Below are 24,458 nucleotides of genomic sequence, written 5' to 3'. Positions count from 1 at the left end.
GTGAGTAATGAGTTTCTACTTTCAGTAACAAATGAAAATGTTACTGCTGTAAAGTGAAAGTTTTCAAACTCAGATTTATTAAAAACGAGCACAAAACAAATGTCAGGAGCTCTATAAAACCAATATGAGGTGCATTGCACAGCTTGAGCATATCTTTAGTTTCAAAATTACTTGTATAAATCTTTTACCCACTTACCTCTAAAGCTTTTATGTTGCATAATAAGCTATAGCCAAGTTTATCAGGTTTAGTTTGTGAGCATACCGTTTTTATTCTTTCTTTTTATGGTTTCACCCATCAGTCTTTGCTTAAAGACTTCATTTGGTTTGAAAGTGAAACATGTGAGGAAAGACCTGGTCTGAAATTTCCAAGATCTAGTGGAATCATTGAAGTAAAATCTCCAATCTGGCTGTTCTCTCCTGTTTCTATGATGGCAAATGGCTGCCCTGCTTCGAGTAAGATCTGCAGGGCAGAAGGAAAATGTCTGTTTTCTCCCATTGTACCTTGAGAGGGTTGAAGTGGATGGTGCAGTTTGATTGTGTGAGATCATGGAACTTCTCTTTGAAAGAAGGCTGAGTGCTGCAGTCTCCATGCCCCAAAAGAGATCATACCTCAAAATTACACTGATCCTTAATGTGCTGGAATTATTGCTTTCTGATGTATGCAATTGGGTCATTACATTTTCTCCTGTCTAAGGTAATTCTTTTTAAATTCACTTACTCCTTGCATACATATTTTGATTTTAGCTCAGTTTTAATTCTGGTAATCTCTGTTTCCGTTTTGTATTACAAATGGGACCTGTCTTTTTTTTTTTTTTTTTTTTTCAATCTGTTTGTTAATTAGAATAGTGTTGTTAGTCAAGGGAAATAAATATTTTCCAGTTCTTCCTATTTGTTCAAAACTGTTGAATTATATTTCATTATTGCTGTGATGTTAAAAATCGCTTTCAAAATTGAATTATTCACCAATATGCTTTGAGTTATGAATAAGTAGGATAATCTTCCTCAGATAAATGGTATAATGTTATTACCATGCACATACTGTTGGTGAGATCATGTAAGTGTCCTGCCAATTTCTTTGCCCTCTAGACAGCCAAATGTCAGCTCCTTTCAGTTACATGAAAATTAAAATTAACTGGAAAAAAATCAGCTCCACTTGGCATGAGGTTTGAATCAGAGATCAAAATTATGTTATTGAAGGCTGTCTTGATGACCCTATTAGGTTGCTATGAAAGCCAGCACTTTGCCTTCTTTCAGGCTGGTATTTTTGGAGCACAGCACACCAAGGTTTTGGTTTAATTACATTACACTCCCATTATAGATAACAGACATCATGAACCATTATGTATGTGCTTGTGGAATAATATGACCCTATCCAAGGGGAATATCAGTTCTTCTTCAAGTGGACATGCACAGCTGGACTTCTAGTAGCACACAAGTTCTGCTTTGTGCTTCCATACAATGGTCTAGAGAAGAAAAGGTCCAGTTCACTATGACTGCCTCAGAGAGTGAGAAGCACTAAGCTACCAGTGATCAGGTTCTGTCAGTTTCTGCTGGTGTTCATGGTAATTCTTCAGATTTCTACCACAAGAGAAAATATAAAGATACCATCCAAATTAGAAGGCATCTAGCCAAAAATTCTGCTTTGGGCACAGGATGTGGAGAAATGCCTACAAAGAAGATCCACACTTCAGTTGTAGCCATTAATTATGGCAGTAATTGTTGCCTGGCTCAAGGTGGTGATTTATCCCATTTTCCAGAAATGGCCAAAAATCTGATGAACAGCCATTTTAAACATAGACAGTGTACATTTTTTTATTAATCTAACCGAGCTATGTGAGTAGAATAAGTAATACAGCCAATTTTTAATTTCTTTAGGTAAATTGCGTTTAGCAAATACTCATGTCAAATTTCAGATTCTAATTTAAGTTAATCATGAGGCCTTTCATCAGCTCCACTTCTTCCCTGTATGGATACATGTTAATTAATATACTGTGGATTTAGTGGATATGGAAAATTCATTAAATATAAAGAGAAAAAAAGAAAAAACAACATTTATTTTACTCAGTTCTTCAAATAAAACATTAGAGAAACATCTGCAAGCCAAAGACTCCAGCTTCTTTGAAAAAAAGGATCTAAATTTAAAGACAATAATGATACCAAGCTATATTAAAGTATACTTTAAAATCTTTCCCAGGATTGTGTACATGTTCAAATGCAAGGAGGACCCATAATGTCCCCAGCTGTGTTAAGAGTGTCCCGTAATCCTCTACTTCACAAAGATACAGTCAAAGGTTCCCTTCTGTAGTTTGTCTTGAATTCCAAGTTTTCCAGTTGTGTGTTCTTTCTTTCTGAGTAAGTTGCTATGACATTTCATCTAGCTTTTAGTCTTTGTTAAACTTTTAGCATAACATTTTAATCATGGGTAGGTTTTAGAACTCTCTGTTTTTATAGCTATTATTTGAATTCCTGGAACTTCCAAAAGCTTCACCATAAAGAGAATTTTTCTAAATATTGAAGGTAGGTGTTAACTGGTACAATCAAAGGATAGAGAATAGCTTCAGAATGTAAGAGTTGATATGAACTGTATTGTTTCTGCTGAACCTTACCTTGCTGCTATTTCTAAATTGCCCCAGGAGCTGTTTTCTTGTGCTTTACCTTGTATTGTTGCAAAGGTAAGCAGTTTCACTGGTCAAGTTTCTAGTACTTTGTTTTTACAAAACAAGTACTTTGATCAAGTTTCTAGTACTTTGTTTTTTGTCCAAACATTGATGCTTTTATTTGTGGAAGGAACACAATAACTGATGTCTCTGTCATGGCATACCACGTGGCATTTCTTTAGCAATTTGAAATAGAACTTGGATCTAATTGTTTGAAGTGAGAATCCTAGATCTAATTGCAAGAAATTGCATCAGGATTATATTTCTTTGCAGAGGTTGAGAATATCTGAATTTGTTGTTCTTCCTGTTTAACAGACATAGCAAACACTTTCTATTTAATCTTTAGGCCCTTATTGTCCCATTTTTCCATGTTGCAAATGTCCTTTGGCTCTGTGCGATTTACCATTCTTTCAGATAACTAGTATTTGAGGAAACAGCTTTCAAAGGTGTTTCAAAGGTGTAGAATGGTATTGATGTGAGAATCATATGTCCACCTCAGGACTAGAGGGAAATCCAAACTTGGAAAATTTTCAAAAAATTTATTCAAAACATAAAAACAAAGATAAAGTAGCAAGTCCTTTATTTTTAAAATACTGAAAATTGATATATTGATAAGTCAAAAAAAGGGATGCTCTCTGAGACTTTTTCTGTTATAACAGATGAAACTTAAATCATTCAAGTTGACTGCTGGTTAGAGGAAGTCTTGTGGTTAAAGATATGTGGATGAGCAACTTCAAAAGCCTATTTTATTCTGTGCATAAAGAAAGACATGTATGTCTTTTGTTTATGTACGCAAAACGAGAGGAAAAAAACTTACTGATCTTGCTCCAAAAATTTAGTTACTGCTACATTTAGGTCACTCTCATATGCAGATAATTTCTGTAATAAAAACTGACCAGGTGTTTATAAATTTGTCTCAGTGAGTATTCACATGTGAGGATTTAAGGTATGCCACAGTTCCCAGTTTAACATTAAAATATAATCGATAAGGCAACCAGCTCATCATTACTGGGCAAAGGCTTTCTATGCTCTGTGGTGGTCTTGTGGCTTGGCAGTTAAAGTTGCAATCTGTGGGCAATGATGATTCTCATTCCTATGGAATCTGACCATGAAATGTCTTTGTCCAAGAACTTTGAAGCATGGTAATAGCTTTCAAGTAGATTTTGGTTTAGAATGTATGTTGAAATGTCTCCTGCAGAGATACCAGAATTGTAGAAGATACACGAGCATCTTTAGGAACAAAAATGGGCTGGACAGTCTAAATTTCAGAGTAAGGGCTTCATAGTGTCTCTCTTCATCTCCTGAATGATAAGGACATTGGCTTGGTCTGGCTGCTAGGACAGCTGAAAGAGAAATTGTGGCAATTTCTTCCATCCTGATTGTTCTGGTTGCCTTGAAAGTATGGCATTAGGATGAAAGGAGTAAGAGCAATTTCTGATTTCAGACAATAGTTTATTATTATGCAGATAATTCCACTGTCCTAGAACATAAAGAATAATTGAAGAATATATTCTACATCATCACAAAGGGTTGTATTTCAGAACTGTTGTGTGATGCTAAATTCAACTGTGCTTGTACAGTTCCTTGGATTTGTCAGGTCCATATGTGAGAAAGGACAAGTCATCTTTGTTTCTGTGATATTTTTAAAAATCAAAAGAGGGGGAGCAGGGAAAAAATCTGTTACTGATTCAGTAGTGACTTTCACATTGTGCAGATACAATACGAAGCTAGCTACATTTAGATATTTAACCTCAAAGAAAGTTCTGTTGAATATTTGTGCTGCGGGGCTTAGAACTGTACTTGCACTTTGTATCTGGTTTCACCAAAGTCTTTGTGTGCCTTCCTGCAGTCTTAAGAATCTTGGATTCATGTTTATCTTTGTCTGTGATGTTGTTATACTTTTCTGATGTAATCTGGGTTATATTTTTTATATCATTTATCTTTACCAAGAACAAGGTTGACAGGTTTAGGTTGGCAGGGGAGAGAGCAAAGATTGGGAGGGGCTCTCCAAGGTAGGAAAACAGTTCATATGCCATCAGGGAAACATTGTGCTTTTCTGTGCAGGCAGGTGAACAGAACACACAAATTATCTCCTGTACAGCTGGAGGCCTGTTTTATCTAGTGAACCTTTTAAAGAGATTCTCATTTGTTGTCATTCCATTGTAGAGTTAGCTTTCCAATGAGGGATGCTGCTGGCACTGCCCCATATCTCAGACAAAAGTTATGTATTGTCACAAGGGCATTTACCCAAGTGGCATAGATTTTAAAGCAGGAGAAAAACAGATTTATCTAATCAAAGTAATCTTACAATGCATAGTGTTCCAAATTCTGAGTTATCTGATTTATTTAAAATGCATCACTAACACAGACTTGAAATTCTTTCTCTTGGATTGTCATCCAGTGGGAGATGCAAGCTGTTAAACAAAAGAAAGATAAACTATGGTATTTGCTCATTTCTCCATATGACGTTAAAATAAAATATCTGCTGAACTATAACCCTGACAGGTTTTTGTATTTGAGGATGTTTCCCTTGTGTACCTGCCAGGATTCCTATTGCATGCAAGTGTAGTCAGCATTACAACAGCTGATGAAAAGATGAATGTGTGCCGAGGTCTCCTTTTCTGGCCTTTCTTCTTTATATAGTGTCCTAAGATACAGAGCATGGTTTAGAAAAGTGGTGATTAAATGAACCAAATCTCAAGGTCTACTTGAAGAGTATTTTAGGGCAGTGAGTGTAGTTCTGAGGTTGCAAGGGCTTAACTGGGATTTAATAAGGAAAGACTATGTAAATAAAACCACTGTGGTAAAACTCACACAGAGCATTTCCAAAGGTGGTGAAATCTCTTTTAGGAAAATGTAAATATTTCCAACTTCAAAAGCTAGGGATTCAAAAATTGTCTGTTGCATTGCCTTACATGCATGTGTGTTTGTGTATTTAAAAAATAGCATTTGCAAACTTGCTGGTCTGGAATCTGATTTTTTCAACACTGTCAGCCAATAAATAGTCATTTTCTAACACCTTGTGGCTGTTTAAACAGTGGCTTAAGGAAGCATGAGCCTAAAGAATGACTGACATTAGACCTAGTGTAAGTTATTATTCCAGGAAGGATTTGACATGACAGTCAACAGGAAAAGAATTATGATCAATGTCAAAGACATTCATTTTTCCTTTTAACAGAGAATACCTCATTTTTGGCTGACTTTGCTTCCTTTTTACTTTTCATTCCCTGATGGGGCTACAATATTCAGCTGGGCATTTGAGAGTCTGGGAAAACTTCTTTCTGGGAAACCACAAATTTTTGATTTATTTCTTATATTCCCAAAGCAACAACTATTTTGGAAATCCAGATGATTTGTGTGTGACAGGTTAGTGATTTAAGTTCATGGTATTACTAGATAATAAGCTGTAAAGTTCAACCATGCTTCTTGATAAACCTGTTGGTTTACAAGGTATTGAATCTACTGCCAGTTCAATACTGTCTTCAAATAATGAGACTTTAGATGTATGGAGAAATAATTTGTCTTCCTGTTGTGAATTGCTCAGAAGGCAAATTTGGTGCTTTGTCTGCTTTTTAAAGCTTACACTTTTTGTTAATTCTACCTTTGGATGCTATTCAAAATTACTGTAATAGTCATACTACTACTATACAAAGATTCTGTACAGTGTTTTTATTATTTCTCTGCTTTGTGAAGAGTTGCAACAAGCTTGAAAAGAAACAGTTATTATTGAACATACCTGATCATAAACTAGAAGTGTAACAAATGCCATTTATTCTAATGTAGGGAACCTCTTTCTCAGCAGTATATGCAGTGTTTCTGTTTGTTGCATGAAGGAACAAAAATGGGAGAAGGTCATCACTAAACAGCTGGTCTATGTAAGGGGCCTGCAGGTTGGCTTGGTTTTGCTAGCCACTTACACTTCAGATGATCTGCAGGTGAGCAAATTTTCTGATCTGAGTTTTGCACGTGTTTTCTGAAGTTTAGACTCTGGCTATTAATTATAAGTATTGTCTTCATTTTCTTGCAAGGAAGGAAATAGGGGCTAAAGAAGTTGGAGTCTTAAGCAGATGTTGAAACAGAGCCTGTTCTCTTAGGGAATTCCAGCTTTAAATATTATTTGTGAACTTCCGTGCCTGAGAGTAGGATTATCTCAGACTTTACTATTTTGTTACTGGTTTGTGTGTGTATAATCTTAATTATTTTGCTGTGTGATCTTAGTGTTCCGTGCATCAAGATGAGACTGTATCATTTGTCCTAGAGTTTCTGTGCAGTCTGCAGGGAGTTAAGCGTAACTTGTTGGGAATGTTAATGGAAGTTGTGCATAATTTGCCTGTGCATCACAGTGAAATTTACCCTTAGGGGTTACTGAGCCAGTGAAAATTCTACCGGGTGCCAGACAGAGGACTGACGAAACCATCAGATTATCCTAATGACAGATTTACACTCTCCTCGTGTTCTGTACTCTTCAGATTTTGTGACTCTGATTTATGAAACTTTGCAAACCCAAGTCCTTACGGCTGTACATTGACTTTGTGGTACTTCTCAAATGAATCAGGCTTCACTGTGGTGAGAATACATGGTCAAAATAGCTCATATACTAAAAATTATAAGGTACTTTCTGTATTAATAGACTGCTAACCTCAATGGTCAGAGGTGACTACATTTCAACATCATAGTGCTTATATTACTAATAAATAGTGAAGCCCAGAAAATTAAAAACCTTAAATGAAACATGGAAGGTATTTCCTGTATCAGAAAGAGACACTAAAGGGTGATGTGAGAAATGTGTCCCAAATGTAAGATCTCCAATCTGTATACTTTTGTTTCTCAATACTTGAAACAATACATTAGGATTTAATTAATCAAAGAAATATTGTTACTTTTGCTGTTCAAAAGGCAAGTGATCATCACATAAACTGTCTCAAGGTGAATGACAATTAGTAGAAAAGTTTGACTCTTAGCAGTACATAATTTTCCTGTTTAAAGTTCTGCAGAAATCTCAGTTATAGCCCGGCACTATTCTGTGCTTTCTTTAAAAAAGCCATTAGTGTGTTTAGAGTAATTTTTCCATAATGAAAAAAGCCAGTATCTGTGACAGATTACATTACTCCACACACCTGCATTTGCTCTGAACCTGCTAGCCTGATAAATTGATAAGTTGGTCATATGTTGTTTTAAAAAGGCAAAGAACATAGTTCCTAATAAAAGAATGCTACATATTTCTTCTAAAAGGTTAAAAAGAATTTCTCAGGGCTCTTAAATTACCATATTCTGATACCAGGGGAAAATAAAACCTGGGCTTAGAGTCGTGTTTGTACTTAGAGGGCTTTCCGGACAGGAAGGCAATCTTGATGCAATTCAGTAAGCCACAATACCAGTGGGGCATTACAGGTGAAAAAATTGCAGCTGTACCCCTCACCACAATGTATTACAACTGTACAGTGGAATATTTCCTGTACAGAAATAGGGCTTGGTTAACTTTGTTTCCCAAGAGTAGATCACATTAAAATGTTATAAAATCATGATTTCCTGCATTTGAATACTTGTGGTTTCTCAACTGGTTCCAATATTACAAAAGGTTTTTTATAGCTTCTATTAGTTGAAGATGTATAGAAGCTTTTTTCCAAAGTCAGCTAAAATGAAGTTATGTATTTTTAAAGAACAACTTTTCTCAGAAGACAAGAGTTTTCTTTCACATCTCCTTATTACAACTCTATTTGATGTTTATTTTATAAACTGCAGGACAGATGTAAATTTAAATAAAATGAAATAAATACAACTATTAGTATATATGTTGAATGGAGTTGAAAGAGCCATGATATATGTTATTACTCAGATAGCCAAATAGTAGTTATTTTATTAGTCAGCCAAAGATCTCACTAAAGATAAAGGAAAAAATTAAATTAAGCAGATATTGCGTATTAAATTTTAGAGTGAGTATTTGTAATTTAAATGTTCTAGCTTTACAACTAAAATTATTTTTAAAAAATTATAAGATAAGTAAAAGAATTCTGGGAAGAAATTATATGACATAATTTTGAAAAACATCTCCAGTTAGGGTGTCTGATTATTCCAGAATGTTGGAAATTGAGACTGTACCATAGTGGAATAAATTTTACTGCCTGAAATATACAGGTATGTAACACTTCAAACTGCTGTCAAAGTTCAGAAAACTGTGATGAAAATACAAAGAAGACTGAGATGGGTGAGACATCAAATACTTTGCACAACTAAATGATTTTAATCCTAGTACTACTCCTAATCCTAAAACTACTTATACAAGGCTATATTTTACCTCACTGTAAGCCATCACTCTTTTTTTGGTGGTTTGGGTGTTTGGTTTTTTCCTTCATGAAATGGAGATATTGGTGGTCTGTAGCTGTGCCAGGAGAGTCTGTCTTCTACATAGATATGATACTGTCTTAGTTCTGAGGAAGGTTAAAAAATGTTCTCTAACAGTAAAGTGATTTGTAGCATGATTTCACACTGTCAGTCACACAAGATACACAGGAATGTGAATGTTGAAGGATCCTACATTTCCCCAAAATGTAGGTGTTCCACTGGTCAGATTGAATTGTGTATGCTCTGTGAACAGGCATATTACAAAGTTTTATTCTATTTAATATTATTTTTCTTTGGGGCACATTTTCTACATATTATATTTTTCTGCAGAGTTCTTTTGCTAGTTTTATATAAATAATACTTCAAGTAATGTTCCTGGTAGTTATTGCCAAGACTTTTTTTCTTATAAAAATCTGGACAAAACTTTTTATTTCCTGCTACTGCAACTTCTGTTCACCTAATGGGAGAATTGTGTTTTTAAGACAGTTGGCCCTGAACCAGTAAAATATCTTAATAAAAGAATAGCTTTATTACAGAGCAATCAGTTTATTCATGCTCAGGAAGCTGAAGTCAAAATCTCAATATGGGTTGGTGTCTGACTCAGAGTGCTAGTTTATGTTGTGTTCTGCCTCATTCACTGAGGTGGCCCTGCCTGGAGAAGATAAAACACACACACACTTCCTGTCTTCTCTGTGCATTTTTTTTTGTATGTAGTTGTTTCTGGACCAAGAATAGCATAATTTCCAAGAGGAATCGCCCACGATCTGAGGGACTGAGGTTCAAGAAATGAATGTATCTTCTGTAAAAGCTTCTTTTCTAGCAAATGCATCAATCAAAAGGAAGCATCACTGAAAGAAACATTAGGCACATCCTGTAATTCAGCTGTTAATATCTATCTTTCTTTCTCAACTGGACAAGATGTATTTTGCAGCCTGAGAAATCTGCATGTATATAGTTTTAATGTTCATTTTTTTTTATTGAGTTTTAAAATCACATGCTTCAGTATTTAAGTAATAAGGCATAATACTTTTATACAGCCTTCGTTCAACAACCTGAAAGACGTAGACTGATGGCCGTTGCTTCTTCTTACAGACAAAAAAGGTGTTTACGAAAAAGATGGGATTGGTTAAGAAGTGAAGATGTTTTAATTATTTTTCTCCTAGTTGGAAATTATGTCCATATCTGAGAGCTCTTAGCATTCTGACAAAATATATATTGAATGATCATGTATATTGGTATGATCATTTATGGTAACATGGCAGCTTGTGGCAGAGAGATGTTGGCTCTCTGCTCAGCTGTAGAAATGTGCCTGTCAGACAGATAAGTAGTGTGCACCCAGCACTTTTCAAGTCCAAATTAGCCAAGCAGTCTAAAGCTGGGATGATAACATCAGCTCACAGGAAAATATAGAAGCATGTTGTGATCTTGAAATTCTTTAAAAAACACTTACAGGTCAACACTCATCTCTCTATCAAGTCTTAATATTACACATAACCACAAGTGGGAATAAGGAGTATTTGAAAAACCAAGGCTGAAATTAATAACACAGCATTAACAGACTGTGTAGCATTTCTTAACTTCCTAGTGTCCAAGTAGGAATTAAATTATTCTGGTACTGTTAATGTGTGACAATATATGATGAATAAGAAAAAACACAATCACACTGTAGTGCTTTGGTGGGAGTACTTCATGTTGGTTACTAACATACTGTCTTGCTGATAGGTTAACAAGCGTGAAGGAAATTACTTGGAGGATGCAGGGTTTTAAGAGGATTTTCAGGTTTCTCATTGTTTGGAATTTTTTTAATGTGTATGTTGGAGGTTTCGGCTCTGCTCAAATCAGAGATGTTTTTGGTATGTATCAGTGTAATATACATGAAAATTTTCATCTTAAAATAGACTGAAACGAGATTCAGAGAAAACAGGAATCTCCTATCTTCTAATTAAAAAGATATTTTGCTCCTATATTATATATTATATTATTATATTAATAATATATATTATATTTTATATTATAGATTATATTATAAAATGATATTTTGCTCCTAAGGCAAGTATTTCTGGGCAGTTGTTTGTTTGTGTCATGTGTATTGCCATACACTATTTTCCTTCTTCCAAACACTGCCATGCCATTTTCAGATCTCCAGTGTCTGTAGTTCACAGCAGTGAAGAGAAAAAGGAGCAGCCTTCAATTTTCTCTGCTTATAGTTTAGGCTGTTTCATACAGCTTTTCATTTCTGCTCCTAATCTCTGTTATTAAACAGAGATGCTGCTGAAAAATAAAGCATTTGACTGTGGTTTTGCTCCCTATTGCCATAATCATCCTTCTAAATAAGTGAGTTTGCCACAGTGTGTGGTTTTCTTGGTTAGCTTGGAGATCCTCGGTTAAATCTCTCATGGTTAAATAATACTTTTATGCACAATTAAGTGACAGGTGAATACAATCATGGGAATTAAAACTGTCTTTGAGAGCTATGGAAGAAGACAAAAAGCTGCAGGGAAGTGTCTGCTGGAGAACCAAGATAGTTGTTTAACAAAACAATTAAACATGGGTTTTTTGTGTTTGCTTTTATAGAGATAGCCCTAGTGGTCACATTTTCTAAGAGGTAACAATTTTATGAATTATAGTTTAGGTTTTATTCAAATATTTTAAGGTAAAAGCACCACACTTAATTCGACATGTGGGGAAATTTTTTTTGTTGCAGCTAGTTCACTTATTGCCACTGCTAATGACTCAGTTCTGGCATTATAACCCTTTTCCAGGCTTTCACAACTATTATTTTTGGCAGCTGATATTGCCCAGAGCTACCATCTTTCCTTAAACTTATCCAGATCAGGCATTAGTAATAAACCCCCTAGAAAAAATAAAGCTAGATATGTAGAAATCAAAGATTCTAAGTCAACTAAGTCTTTTGCAAGCTTCAAACTAGAAACCTTACAGTTTGTGTAGTTCCAAAGCATGAACTGTGTTTTGTATAGGCAATCCCATAATTTGTCCCCTTGATTTCTTATCTCTAATGTGCAGATGACACTTTGAAACATACTGTCTCTTGCTCTGGTAGATTTCTTGACATATTACAACATAGTTAGAAGAAATTGTAAACAAAATAAAGAGGAATAATCTTTTCTACTTGCTGACCCGTCCACATTAACTGTTCAGTAATGTTTTTTCTGGCTACTCATACTGCTGAGTTCAGCAATCATTCCTGTGCCTTTCCAAATTTTTCATAGTTCTCTTCAGAAGTTGTCATGCAACATACAGAATCACAGAATGGCTAAAGCTGGAAGGGTCCACAGTGGATCCTCTGGTCCAATCTTCCTATTCAAAAAGGGTCATCCCAGAGCACATGGCACAGGATTGCATCCAGGTGGTTCTTGAATATCTCCCAGGGGGTTCTACAATCTCTCTGAGTCATCCACACAACAAAAGTTCTTCCTCATACTCAGATGAAAGTTCCACTGTGTTAGTTTATACCACAGACCAAAGCCTGAAGGCAAGTTATGAAGTTATTACCTCGTTGTGGCATAATTATTTTCATCATTTTACTTTGCCATCTTTTCCTCGAGAGTAGTTTCAATAGATCTACCACCTACTAAATGGGTGCAAATACTGAAGTACCTTTTTCTTTTTTTTTTTTTTTAAACAGGATCTGTGAAATCCAGTTTAGCTTTTTTCAGGTTTTACTCGGCCCTTATTTTGAATCTTTATTTTCGATCTCTATACTATTTTCCTCTATCCTTATTGATACTTTTATGTTTTTTGTGTTGTAGTGCCACTTAAATAATTATCTTACTGTACTCTTGAACTTGTTCTTCCAGCTCATTAAGCTTAGTGGGAATAGAATTCATCATGTTGCTTAGCCTCCTTTAAAACACCCATTACTTTCTGTTCTAATCCAATTTTTTGAGATTCTTATTAAGAAAAGAGTTTTGTTTCTAGATGTAATCTAAGAGAAATAAATGTGCTACATATGATAGCTTTGTGAGACTTTTGTGGCACACGTTACTCAATAACATTGATAGGAAAAGGTAATTGAGAATGTGATAGACATTAGGAAGCACAAGACCAAACCAAGTATTCAGATTTATTTAATCAGGTTCCAAAAAGAATGTCAAGGTATTTTAGGGACTGAGATTTAAAAGTATGCAGAAATAAATACTGCTGTATGTAAAGTATCTATGCAACCATGAAAGGCTGCAGCCTTTTGTCAGAAATGAAGCTGATCCTTTTATAATTATGTAATTCCAAGTCTTCATGCTATAGGAAATACGCCAAGTATTACAATATTTAACTAAACTCAAATGTTTTATCACCAACGGAGATTGTGAAGATTTAAAAAAAGAAGTATGTGAGCATGAATGGCTCCACAATGTAGTGTAAAAGACAACAGATGATGGAAGATGCTGTTTATGTGTTCCTGGTTAACATAGGGAAGTTCTTTGGATGTATCCAATGTATCCCTAATTGGAGGGTAGGAACATGGCTGTGGTAGTGTAGCAGTCTTGAGCGTTTGTCCACATGCATTAAACATTCGAATAATTTCACACCGAGAAGTTCTGAAAAAAATCTAAAAGTCTAGTGGCACTGAGAGCAAAAAGAATCACTTTAGTGTGAGTTTGAAATATGGGCACAAATTTAACATGGTATTTCTTATTGCTGTGCAATATACAATTGCACAGCATTATTGTACAGTTAACAACAAGAACCAAGAAAGATGTTTCCTGGGTCATCAAGCTCAGCCTTCTCCAATTGGGGCAATGCTTGTTATTTTCTCCATCTAATTAACAAATTCAGCTTTTAAAAGCAGCTCTCATGAGCACCAAGGCTTGCATGTCTCCATCGTTGTTTGTATAGCTTCTAGCCTTACACTTTATTCAGAGGGAAACTCAATTTTGACACAAAATTTCTATAAACCTTTCTTCTATTAAATGTTTCTCTCCTGTGTGGGGGTGCTGAAATTGTTTCATAGGTTTTTTAGTTGTAAGTTTGATGTGATTTGGACTTTAACCCTAGCCAGGTAAAGTTCTTGTCTTGGATTGTTCTTATCAGAAGTTGATAAGAATTGCCAAGGCAACCTAATCCTCTGCCCAGAGTTTCGGTCATCCTATTGTATTTTCCCCCATCACAATGTATATTCTCCCCCACATGCCCATCATCCCCCAGGCCCCAAAACCTTCGGAGAGGTGTCGGACAGTGATTGGTGGATGTCCCAGGACCCCATCCCAATTCACCTGATTTGTTAATGTTGTGTATTGCATTTGGCCTTACCCACCTGGCTTTGTTTCATTGGTCTTGTAACTTGTGCCCACCCCTGAGATTTCTGGTAAACAAAAACCCCCTGCAAACCAGGCCCGGGGTCACTCCCCAGAGGCACAGGCCTGGAACCAGGGACTGCCCCTGTGTTTCCCGAATAAAACCTTCTTCCTGAGCCTCAGAGTGTCCCCTCTTTCGAACCACGGCCGTGACAGCCAAGGCGAAGGTACTGTAGAGCCAAAGACCCACACAAAGGTACTGTTGGGCGTATCAGAGCTAGCAGGGTGGTCCAGCCGAACACTGGGCTGACCTGAGAGACAGATACGCGAAGCAACACTCTTGAGATGTCTGGATGTAAAAATTGTGTTCCTGTTGTTTAATTTAACTTAGTCTTCAACTCTTCACAAACAAGAGTTAATACAGTTTTAAGATGAAGCATTGGAAATGTGACATACTCCAGATGAGTCCCCACTGATGTCTTATACAAATCAATTAATATTTGTCCCTCACTCTTGGAAATATTTCACCTGATGTCTCTCGAAATGATATTTGCTTTTTCCATGCTTCATCATACTGCCTCACACTTTTCCAGCTGACATTTACAGATCTTCACCCTTTCCAGTTGAATATGCAGCTTAGAAACAAATGTGTTGTTATCTTTACACATATGACACGTTGATTTTGATGTTAAATCAATCTCTTCTCACACTTTAATCTTCAAAATTAAATCAGCTTTCCTGATTGATACTGCTGTGTTACATACATGTACATACATTACTGGCATCAGAGGTTTACTGACAGTTATTAAATAATTTTTTTTTGTCCTGCATCTTGAATTAAAAACAATTTAGCAACTTGTGGTTGCCTTTTTCAGTCTTCACATATCATTGTGGCTTGACATATGTAGTTAAAATCCACCTTTCAGGCTCTTTGATTCCACATGTTAATTCCTCCAGAATTCTTTGGTGATTATTTATGTTCCTTTGCCCTCCCCAGCTTGAACCATTGAGCTCCCTGAATTTTGCTTCTTAACCTTCATTCCTGTTAATTAATCAGCTTACTGTCATCTCCATCTGCATTATAATCTTTACTGAATAACAAGGAAGAATGCTTACAAAACTTTTTCTAAATTTACTTGCTTCTCTGCCTCATTCTTAGTTTTTTTTCCTGGTTATTTATGTATGTATGTCTATACACAGGAATAAAGCAGGTAATAACATATACATATGCAGGTTTTTTCTTACTATTTGCTTTATGTCAGCTTGACTTTTACTAATTCTTGAGCATGTACAACTGCCATACCTGTGGATTTCTGTATCTTAATTCTAAAATCTTCATAGGTGACTGAGTTTGCATTTGCTCTAAATTCATATTCTCAGTCATTTTTTTGCTATTACCAAAAAAAAAAAAAAAAAAAAAAAAAAAAAAAAAAAAAAAAAGAAAAAAAGAATTAAAAAAAAAATAAAAAAGGCACCTAGGATACGAATACAACCCTTTAAGATCTATATTTTTATTAAAATTAGTTTTCTATTGCCTATAGAAATGTCTGTAATAACTTTCTCTCCAGTTCAGTGATACATCCTGAAATAATCCAAGTGGAATTTAAATTTGGGGATGTACTTAAACAGAAGCTACTATGTATTTATTTGGTTTCATTTGCCTTTATTTGTCGAAATAGTCCTTGAAAGAAAAGATCATATGCTTATAAGTGCTTCATTATTTCACCCAGGATTTTTAGTAATGTGTTGGTCCAACACAAAATGTTGTGCTCTCTATTACAATTTTTTCTCTACATCATTGATTATTTAAAAAAAACTTATATTCTGTTATAGATTAGATAGATAGATAGATAGATAGATAGATTAAAATGCATTGTATTTGCAATCAAGCATAATGTAATTAGGCCTTTTCCCTTTTATGACAGATTCCTTGCAGCTTGGAGTACTGGGATGAGCTTCAGAAATCATTTGTTGCATTCCGGGAGTTCAGTCTGTCAGAAAGCAAAGTCTGTGAACTTCAGCTACCCAGTATCGGCCTTGTCAATGATCAGAAGGAGCTCATAGCCTCTGACCTTTGGAGGATTGTCCTCAACAGCAGCCAGAACGTGGCTGATGACCAAAGGTAATTTTGAAGGAGAAGGGAAAAAGACATCTAATGCTGCACTCGTGAGAAATCTGTTTCAAGAGACTTAGAAATTAAGAAACTTTTTTTATATGTGATAAGAGGAGTTTGTCCTGTGCGAGGTTCAGACTGAAGCTCACCTTCACGTGAGCTTGGACTGTGCACAAAAAGAGCTTTCCTTTAGGTTAATAGGCAGCCTGGCAACATCATGACCATCCATTTTCTAAATGCAAGGTTTACTGAAAAGTGCAGATAAACACATCCTGAGACCTCTGCTGCATGAGGCAGTAAAATCAGCTAATTAATAAAAGAAGGCTTAGGTGCAATCCATTCTATAGTATAGTAGTAAACATTCTTCTTTCATGCAATACCTACACATCACCTTGATTCTCTCCTCAGTGCAAGTCAATGACTGGTTTAAAGCTATTGAACAAAATGTTACAATAACAATAGTATTGTATTATTATTCACACAGATTGCTTACTATGCTAACAGGAAAAAAAAATTTAATCAGTGTTTTTAAACACTGGGGATCCATTTTTCATTATGTTTACAGCTAGAAACACTGTGCAATGACAGATAGTCACTCTGCATTCATTCCATTTTGGTTAATATGTAGAGTAAAAGAAATTAATACAAGTTCTGCCCAGAAATACCAGTGGAATTGCTTTCAAAGATGTCCTGGGTTGCAGTGTAGGATGTACACAAAGTATTTATTCTATCACCATCTTCATGAACTGTTGAAACCAGGTGGGCTAGTGTTTTCCCAAGCCCCCTGCCTTTTTCTGCTAATGGCCCATTAACGCCTTTGGGGTGTTTTCTGCTAATGACTTTTGAGATGTCTTCTGCTAATGGCCCATGAGTCACAGGTAACTCCCTCCAGGGGTTATCTCTGTTAATGGGCCATCAAGGACCCATTTCACACTTCTCATGCTATTGTGAGATGCTCTGCCCAGGGGGAGGAGCCAAGCATTCTCACCTGGATATAAGCTGGGATTTGGGACAGTGCAAGTAGCACTTATCCACTGGATTCCCAGAGGAGCAGAGCTCCCAGACCTCTCTACAGGATCACTGCTTCAGGAAGAGCACCTCACCTGGGCTGCTTCCACCATCCTGCTCAGGTTGTATTCTGACTCTGTCAGTGATCCTTTGTGTTATTGTATTTATTTTATTTTACTTTTACCTTTTTACCTTTCTTCTTATTAAATTATATCTCTGACTTGGAGCCTCTCATTCATTTTGCTTTCAAACCACAACAAAAGACCTGCTTAACATTTTATGTTTAGAGCAAACCAAAAATTACTCTCTTGGATCATTTGCTGATTCTTGCTGCTTGTTTATGAACCCAGGCTTCAATGAGTATGTAGCATCCATGTACGTGTTGCATAAAGCTACAGATTTCTGAGAAATCAGGGAATATGAGCATGGCTAACAAAATCAATGAAGAAATTTAAACATCTGGTTTCCATTAATAGTATCATGTTGGAAATGATTTCTTGATGTTAATTGTGAAAGAATGCATTTTCATCATTGAGAAGTTAAGTGTTTTAGACAAGGTTAATTCCTCTGAATGTGGGACCCCGGCAGAATTGCCTTCCTGGTCAGCTTAACACCACAGAAATGTGAACTCGGTGAGAACTGGAAATGATGTAGTGAAATTTAGTAGATTTTTTCATCAAGCCATTTAGCACTGTAGTCATGTTTATTGTTTTCTGGTGAAATAGGTTTTATCACTATATGCAATGTTTCATTCAGGGAGCTCTGATAAGCTAATGAGCTGTAATAGTTCAGAAAAAACAGGAATTAAACTGAAGCATTTGCAGTTAACTGCACAAGGATCTGAAAGCTTTTCTTAAAGATGGCTGCAGGAAGGACTGGTGTAGAAGTTGTCCTGACCAGTCTGTAGTGATCCTTCTCAGAAAAACTTAATGGGTCAAAACAAGAGCTGTTGTTCCTCAGATATGAGATTTTGAGCTACAATGTTTGAGGCACAGTGGCATTTTCTTGGAGACAGACCAAACATGCCAGCGACATGTCACTGACCTGGAGGTTTTGAGACAGTGCTCAAGAACTGAATGTGTATGGTTACAGCTACAGAACAAATTTAAAGTAATGGTTAAGCCCTAAGGGATCATGTTCTGTTAAAGGGAAGCCTTGTGTAGCAGGTGTTGACAGAAACTGTGGACTTGCAGAGAAGACAAACCTTTCCAGACGTTTAGTGACCTATAGGAAGTCCTCGTTGGCAGTAACTTTGCTGAAACTGTGGCTTCATTAAACATACTGCTGCTGGTATGGATAATTTCTTCTCACAAAGCACTCTGAAATATGTTCTAGATTCTACTTAACCAAAAAATGCCAGACTTTCTTGATTTTGAGAGAGAGACAGTGACCATGTTGTGGTAAATGTCACAGTCTTGTTCCTAAAGTCGGCATTTGATGTGGGATTTTGCAGACCTGTGGGAAGAGCCTCAAGGCTTAATGCCAGTGCTGAGTGTTAAACCAGGGAATTCTAACAGTGAGGGAACTGTGAGAGTAAGAAAGGCTGTATAAAAGTTGAACCTCAGTTTTCCTTAACACTCATGATGATTTGACATTCATTACATGCTGTGACTGTATGGTTGATTAGCAATTATAATAAACTATTAATTGCAAGGTATAAAACTGCTTAGTCTTGTTGAAGTTTATCTTCTTAGTTTGGTGTTGCATTTTGGGTCATACTCTAACCACTGCCATATGCATGCAGCTGCTGCTCAATGATAATATTTTTTTTCCTTAAAATTCTGCAGAGTTTGTGGGTTTTTTTGTGGTAACCTCTGTGATATGCTAATTATTAATCGTAGAGAGCTGATCCGTTGCGGTTTAGTACTTTATTACTGATTCCTAACATTGGTTATAAGGTATGAAGTTTAGGTGTCTCATGTGACAGGAAAACAACAAGGTTTGTGAGAAGATGTGGATTCAGTTGATATGATGAGCAGTAGCTGGCAGAGTGAAATAGAGCAACCAGCAGTGAATATGGGAATATGCAAAGATGACATAATTCAAATCCTGTGGTGTGCAAGCTCTTCTGAGATTGATCAGGAACTAACTGGAAGTATAAAAATCAAGGACCTATCTGGCAAAGGGCATAATATATACATGTATGTTGTTTATTTTTGAGAATTTTGTATCCCGTTCATTATTTCTGTGTATGTATAAGGTTTGCATGAACATTTATGAAAGTTTATTCAATGAATGAACAAATTTGAAGTGCTAAGTGAAATAATTTAACATCTCTTTGGGGATGTAGTACAGTGTTTGTGAAAAAAATCGTATATAGCATAAATGACTGTTTATGGAAGGGGATTACTAGGAAATTATCACAGAATGAATTATTTTTATGGGTTGCATTTGCCTGTTGCAGGACTAACAAATCATAATTGAAATTACTTTTTAAGCTCTGTTTGGTTGGTGAGACACTGAAGTCCCTTCCTGGTTTGGTTGGGAATGATTTATAATTTTTTTGTTTAAATGGGTTACATTACAAGATGTTTTGTATATTTGTGCATCTTCTGTATAATTTAAACAGTATTTTTATAATTAATGACACACTAATGTAAAATAGTAATTGAAAGTGCCTTAAGATACAAACCATGAAACAAGTACAAAAACTTTTAAATAAGCCTTAAATTGCTACTTTTTAAAAATGCAAGTGAGGAATCATGATCATGTTTCTTGCTAATTGTTTCAGCTTTTATTCAAAGTAAATGATGTACTGTATTTTGACCTCTAACAATTTGGGTTCAGACCAGCATTTGAGTCATAAATTAAATGAGTTAAGTGGTCTCTTTCTTCTTCCCAGTGGATATTTTCCAATGTTGTAGTTTCATCACAAATGACAGTTTTGGTTTAAATATTCTTCTCTTAAAATAACAAGAATAATGCAGGTCATTGCTTAGTCATTGTTCTCAGTTGCCATAAGTTTAACTTGAGCTACTTTGCATGATGTGAAATATCGTAATTTGTATGACTTCAAATATAGGTATTTTCCATTTAAAATATTTTGATATTTCCCAGCAGTTAAAAAAAATAGAAAGGAAAAAAAATCTGGTAATAAAGTTAGGTCAGTTTTATTTTTAATTTCCTCTGATTTTGCCACATTCCTCCTTTAGTATGATGTGCCAAACCCAAAGCAATAGAATTTGGTTCTTCCTCTTCTTTCACAGATGCAAAATTGTGGACAGTCTACACTTTGTTTTGTAGCCCCAAGGTAGCCAAGAAATGTGGGGGTGTTTTTATATTGTATTCACTTGATGAACAAATTTTGGTTTCACAATCACATCTTCTTCTGATATTAATGCTCCTACTGTCCTTCACCAAGACTTAATAGAACTTTTCCTTTCTTTTCAGTTAATACTACTTTATTTGCTGTTCATGCACAGCATGTGATAAAGGGCTGTGGGGTTTTTTATTGTTGTGCTCTCTGCAAAGTCAAAGGAGAAAGTGGCAGTGCTGCAGGTCTGATGGAAGTCTACCTATACAAAAAGCATAAATGAGATTCAGTTTAAAATCAAAGGGTCATGGTAGTGGCTACAGTTCCTCTTTAAAAACCGTATATTTATATTATGACTTTTTATTACAGTTGGGTTTTTTAAAGAAAATACTACAACAATTTGCTGCTTTTAGTGTATTTTGTACTGTAGCTGGTGTATACTGTTACTGTCTTCTTACTTTCATAATGACATGGGGGCTATAATTCTGAATATGGTTTCTGGTTGAGTAAAAATCAAATGGACCCCTTCACAATTACAGATAAAACAATTACACTTCATAAAAAGTCTGAGAAGATGGGAAAACAGTGATGAAAGGTCCTTGTTGCATTGCTTTTCGGATGGTTCCTAGAAGGCTATTTTCTCTCTGTAGAGACTTTACCTTCTAGACTTTGGTTTAGGATGCACTATCCTGCTCCTCCCTGTCCTCCACTGCCAGCACTTGTCCCTCCCTCACAGGGAAGAGGATGCAAGGTCAGTTCTGTCTCCCATGGGGCAACACAAACCACCCTCATTTGCTGTTTCTCTCTAGTTTTTAAGTTTTTAAGCATCTTGTTGGACTCTGAATTTTGCAGGGTTTCAGTGTTGGGCCTTTTTGATTTCTAGGGTGACTCCATCAGGAGACAAGAGCAGCTTTGAATCTTTTTATTCCCAACATTTTAAATTGCTGAGTATTATCTCTGTATGGTCTGTTGCTTGTGGGTCAGAAAAAAATGGAGAAAAATATGGCTAAATGCTTTACATTATCTCCCTGGTGTGAAGGTCCTGCCACATTTCCTTCTGCATCAAGCATGTTCTGTTGCTCTGTCATTATGGTGTTTATGAGTGAGAAATTACAAAAGTTTCACCATGGTAAAATGCTCAAAGAATAAAAAGCAGATATATAAAATTTGACTAAATAAGAAATTGGAAGGTTTTGTTTGGTTTTTACTCTATGAAAATATGCATCTTCAAAATATATCAAAAGAAATAAAAATGCTTATTCACTGATAGATGAGTCAAGAAATAGGTTTCTGAGGAAAAGAAATACATATTTTCAAAATTAACCTCAAATTTCAGAAATAAATATCAGAAATAAACAGCCTTCCTCTTTACTGCAATCAGTGTTACAGCTGTTCATGAAATTAAGTCTTAATTCAGAATACCAAGGTGCAATTAATTTTTTAAGTTCTTCATAGTTTGGTTAGCATTTGTTTGCACTCATCTACCCCAAGAGAAAACTGTTTTCATTTTGTATATTCCTGAATTTCTGTTTCTAATCAAAATGCAATGAGCAAAAAATCTTAAAATATTAATAGTTACTTTGAGAGAACTAACCAGTTTTGCAGATTCAAAAGTACTTAGTTGTCTAAATCAGCATATGAATTTTTATCCTTTTGGATTTGCTTCCTTCCCTTGTTCCAGCAATCTAAGAAATATCCATGGCAGAGCAAAGTAAAGCATCCTATTTCACTGTTATCCAGTCCCATAGATATTTTATCATGTGAACACAAAAAATAATTTTATTTCCAAAGGTGCCAGTTCTCAAAAGGCTTACAACACTGTTTTTGGAATTTTAACAGGTGAAGAAGCACAGGAAAGCTTAAAATTCTGATTAAGTCATTTACCTTTCATACTTTACTGTCCTATTCTTAATATGCTGTCATGATTTTTTGATAATTAGCTAATCTTAGCTGGCTTTTATTGCTGTATTTTATGTCCACAGGTCTTAAGTTGGATTTGAGCTCTGTAAATAAATACTATACTAGATCGTTACTGCAACACTAAATAATACTGATAAATTTATTTATCCATGGAATTCCCTACATTTGCAGCTAAACATTTTGAGTACCTACTATATTTGTGCATAATTTTGAATTAAAACACATTGCATGGTGAAAAATCTGTTCCTAAAAGCTTTTAAGGTATGTTGCTTGGAAAGCCATTGTTCAAATCTGAACTTAGGTTTGAATTTAAAATATCTTTAAAATGTTAATGGAAGTGGATTTATGGTGCTTTATAAAAAACTAATGACTTTTTGATCAAAATACTAAGCTGACCTTAGTCCATCTTTCATTTTTATTTTAAAAATAAAGACATTTATTTTTAAATGTCTTTATTCATCAGTATTTGACTGAGGATGTGGTTGTAATTCTCTTGAATCAAGTCTAAATTTTTAAACTAAAACTCTTGAGAGCCAAATGTCAAAGGGAGTGAGAATAATGAACATTAAGGTTAGTTTTGGCTAAATTAGAAAGTTTATTTGTACTTCTGTGGTGTCTTAGCAGCTTATAAGATTGTGATGTAGCGTTAGTTTCTCTCAAGAGACTGAAAGATAATGCTTGGAAATTCATGGTGTTAGGAGCACAGTTATGAAAAAAAATCAGGGGGTTGGCAATCTAAATGTATAGTTAATATGTTATAATAGATGCTAGTAAAGGGCTCCAGACTGATCTTGTAATACTTGGAGATTATTTTTGAATTATGATTTTAGAGTGAGAAGTGCAAAAGAAATAAAGCTTACAAAGACTAGGGGTTCATACATAGAAGTAGTTCAATGTTTGCAAGTTGAGTTCCTTAAAATCAAGTGGAAAAAACCAAGCCATTCTCTTGACCACATGAACTTTAATTTCATTCTTATAGTTTTAATAATGATAATGTACTCTGTTCAGCTATTTCAACAATATAAGATACCTGGCATATTTTGGTTTTATTTTCTGCAAATAGGCTTTGGGTTTGTGGTTCGAGTATTTGTAAATTGAAAATGTAGTTTGACAAAAAGCATGGATGGATTGCAATCTTACCTGATACGGTCTGCTTTGGAAAAAGTACAGACACTGGCATTAGCAGTTATGATGTTATCTGTGTCAGAAAATGAGTGTGAAACGTCCTCAATTCCTACTGTAAATATGCAAAATGCTGGAAGTGCTGAAGTGCCACTTTGTTATCTTCCTTCTGCAGCTCAGAAAGTGAATCTGGCTCCCAAAGCGCCTGCGATCAGCTCGTGACCCCCATGGCATTAGCAGCCTGTACCAGGGTTGACTCCTGTTTTACTCCTTGGTTTGTGCCGTCACTAAGTGTGTTGATCCAGTTTACCTGTTTGGAAGTCCACCTATGCCATCACCTTGATCAACTGGGCACTGGTATGTACTGCTTTATGTGGAATAATAAAAACACACAGTTCATAGATGCTGCTTAACCACTCTCCTGTTCTGTATAGTCCCCATTTCCTCATTCAAACAGTCATTCTTGAAAGAAGCCATCACAAACAGCCACCAGTGGCACAGGCTTCAGGGTGGGACTGATGACTTTTGTGCACTGAGCCTGTGCACAGTGAGGCTGGGAGAGCAGCCCCTTCCTGCCCCGGGAACGGGTAACTGTAGAAGCCGTCTGTTCTCCGTAGTCTGATTAGGGACAGCAGGTGCCACTTCACTTCTGAGCCATCTTAGTGAATGAATTTGATCTTTTACATTTTCCAGTGTATTAACAGTACTGTTAAAATACTTGAAGATTTTGCAACCCGCTTAGTAAAAATTCCTTGGAAGAGCTCTGAGAACGGCAGATTTAAGTTATTTCA

The 24,458-nt window shown here is 35.7% G+C and overlaps 1 protein-coding gene across 10 annotated transcripts in view; it reads left to right on the top strand.

Moving 5' to 3' along the window:
• Positions 1–24,458, top strand: part of VPS13B (vacuolar protein sorting 13 homolog B) — a 438,627-nt gene that overhangs the window by 359,569 nt on the left and 54,600 nt on the right. For all 10 annotated transcript variants that reach the window (XM_083871399.1, XM_083871402.1, XM_083871397.1 and 7 more), the window contains 2 exons: positions 16,177–16,373; positions 23,843–24,024. In XM_083871399.1, the coding sequence (XP_083727525.1) occupies positions 16,177–16,373; positions 23,843–24,024 (379 nt within the window). The remainder of the gene's footprint in view (positions 1–16,176; positions 16,374–23,842; positions 24,025–24,458) is intronic.

This window comes from Zosterops lateralis, assembly GCF_965231275.1.
Source record: "Zosterops lateralis genome assembly, chromosome: 1".
NCBI lineage: Eukaryota > Metazoa > Chordata > Aves > Passeriformes > Zosteropidae > Zosterops > Zosterops lateralis.
This window is presented reverse-complemented; position numbering and strand designations above follow the sequence as displayed.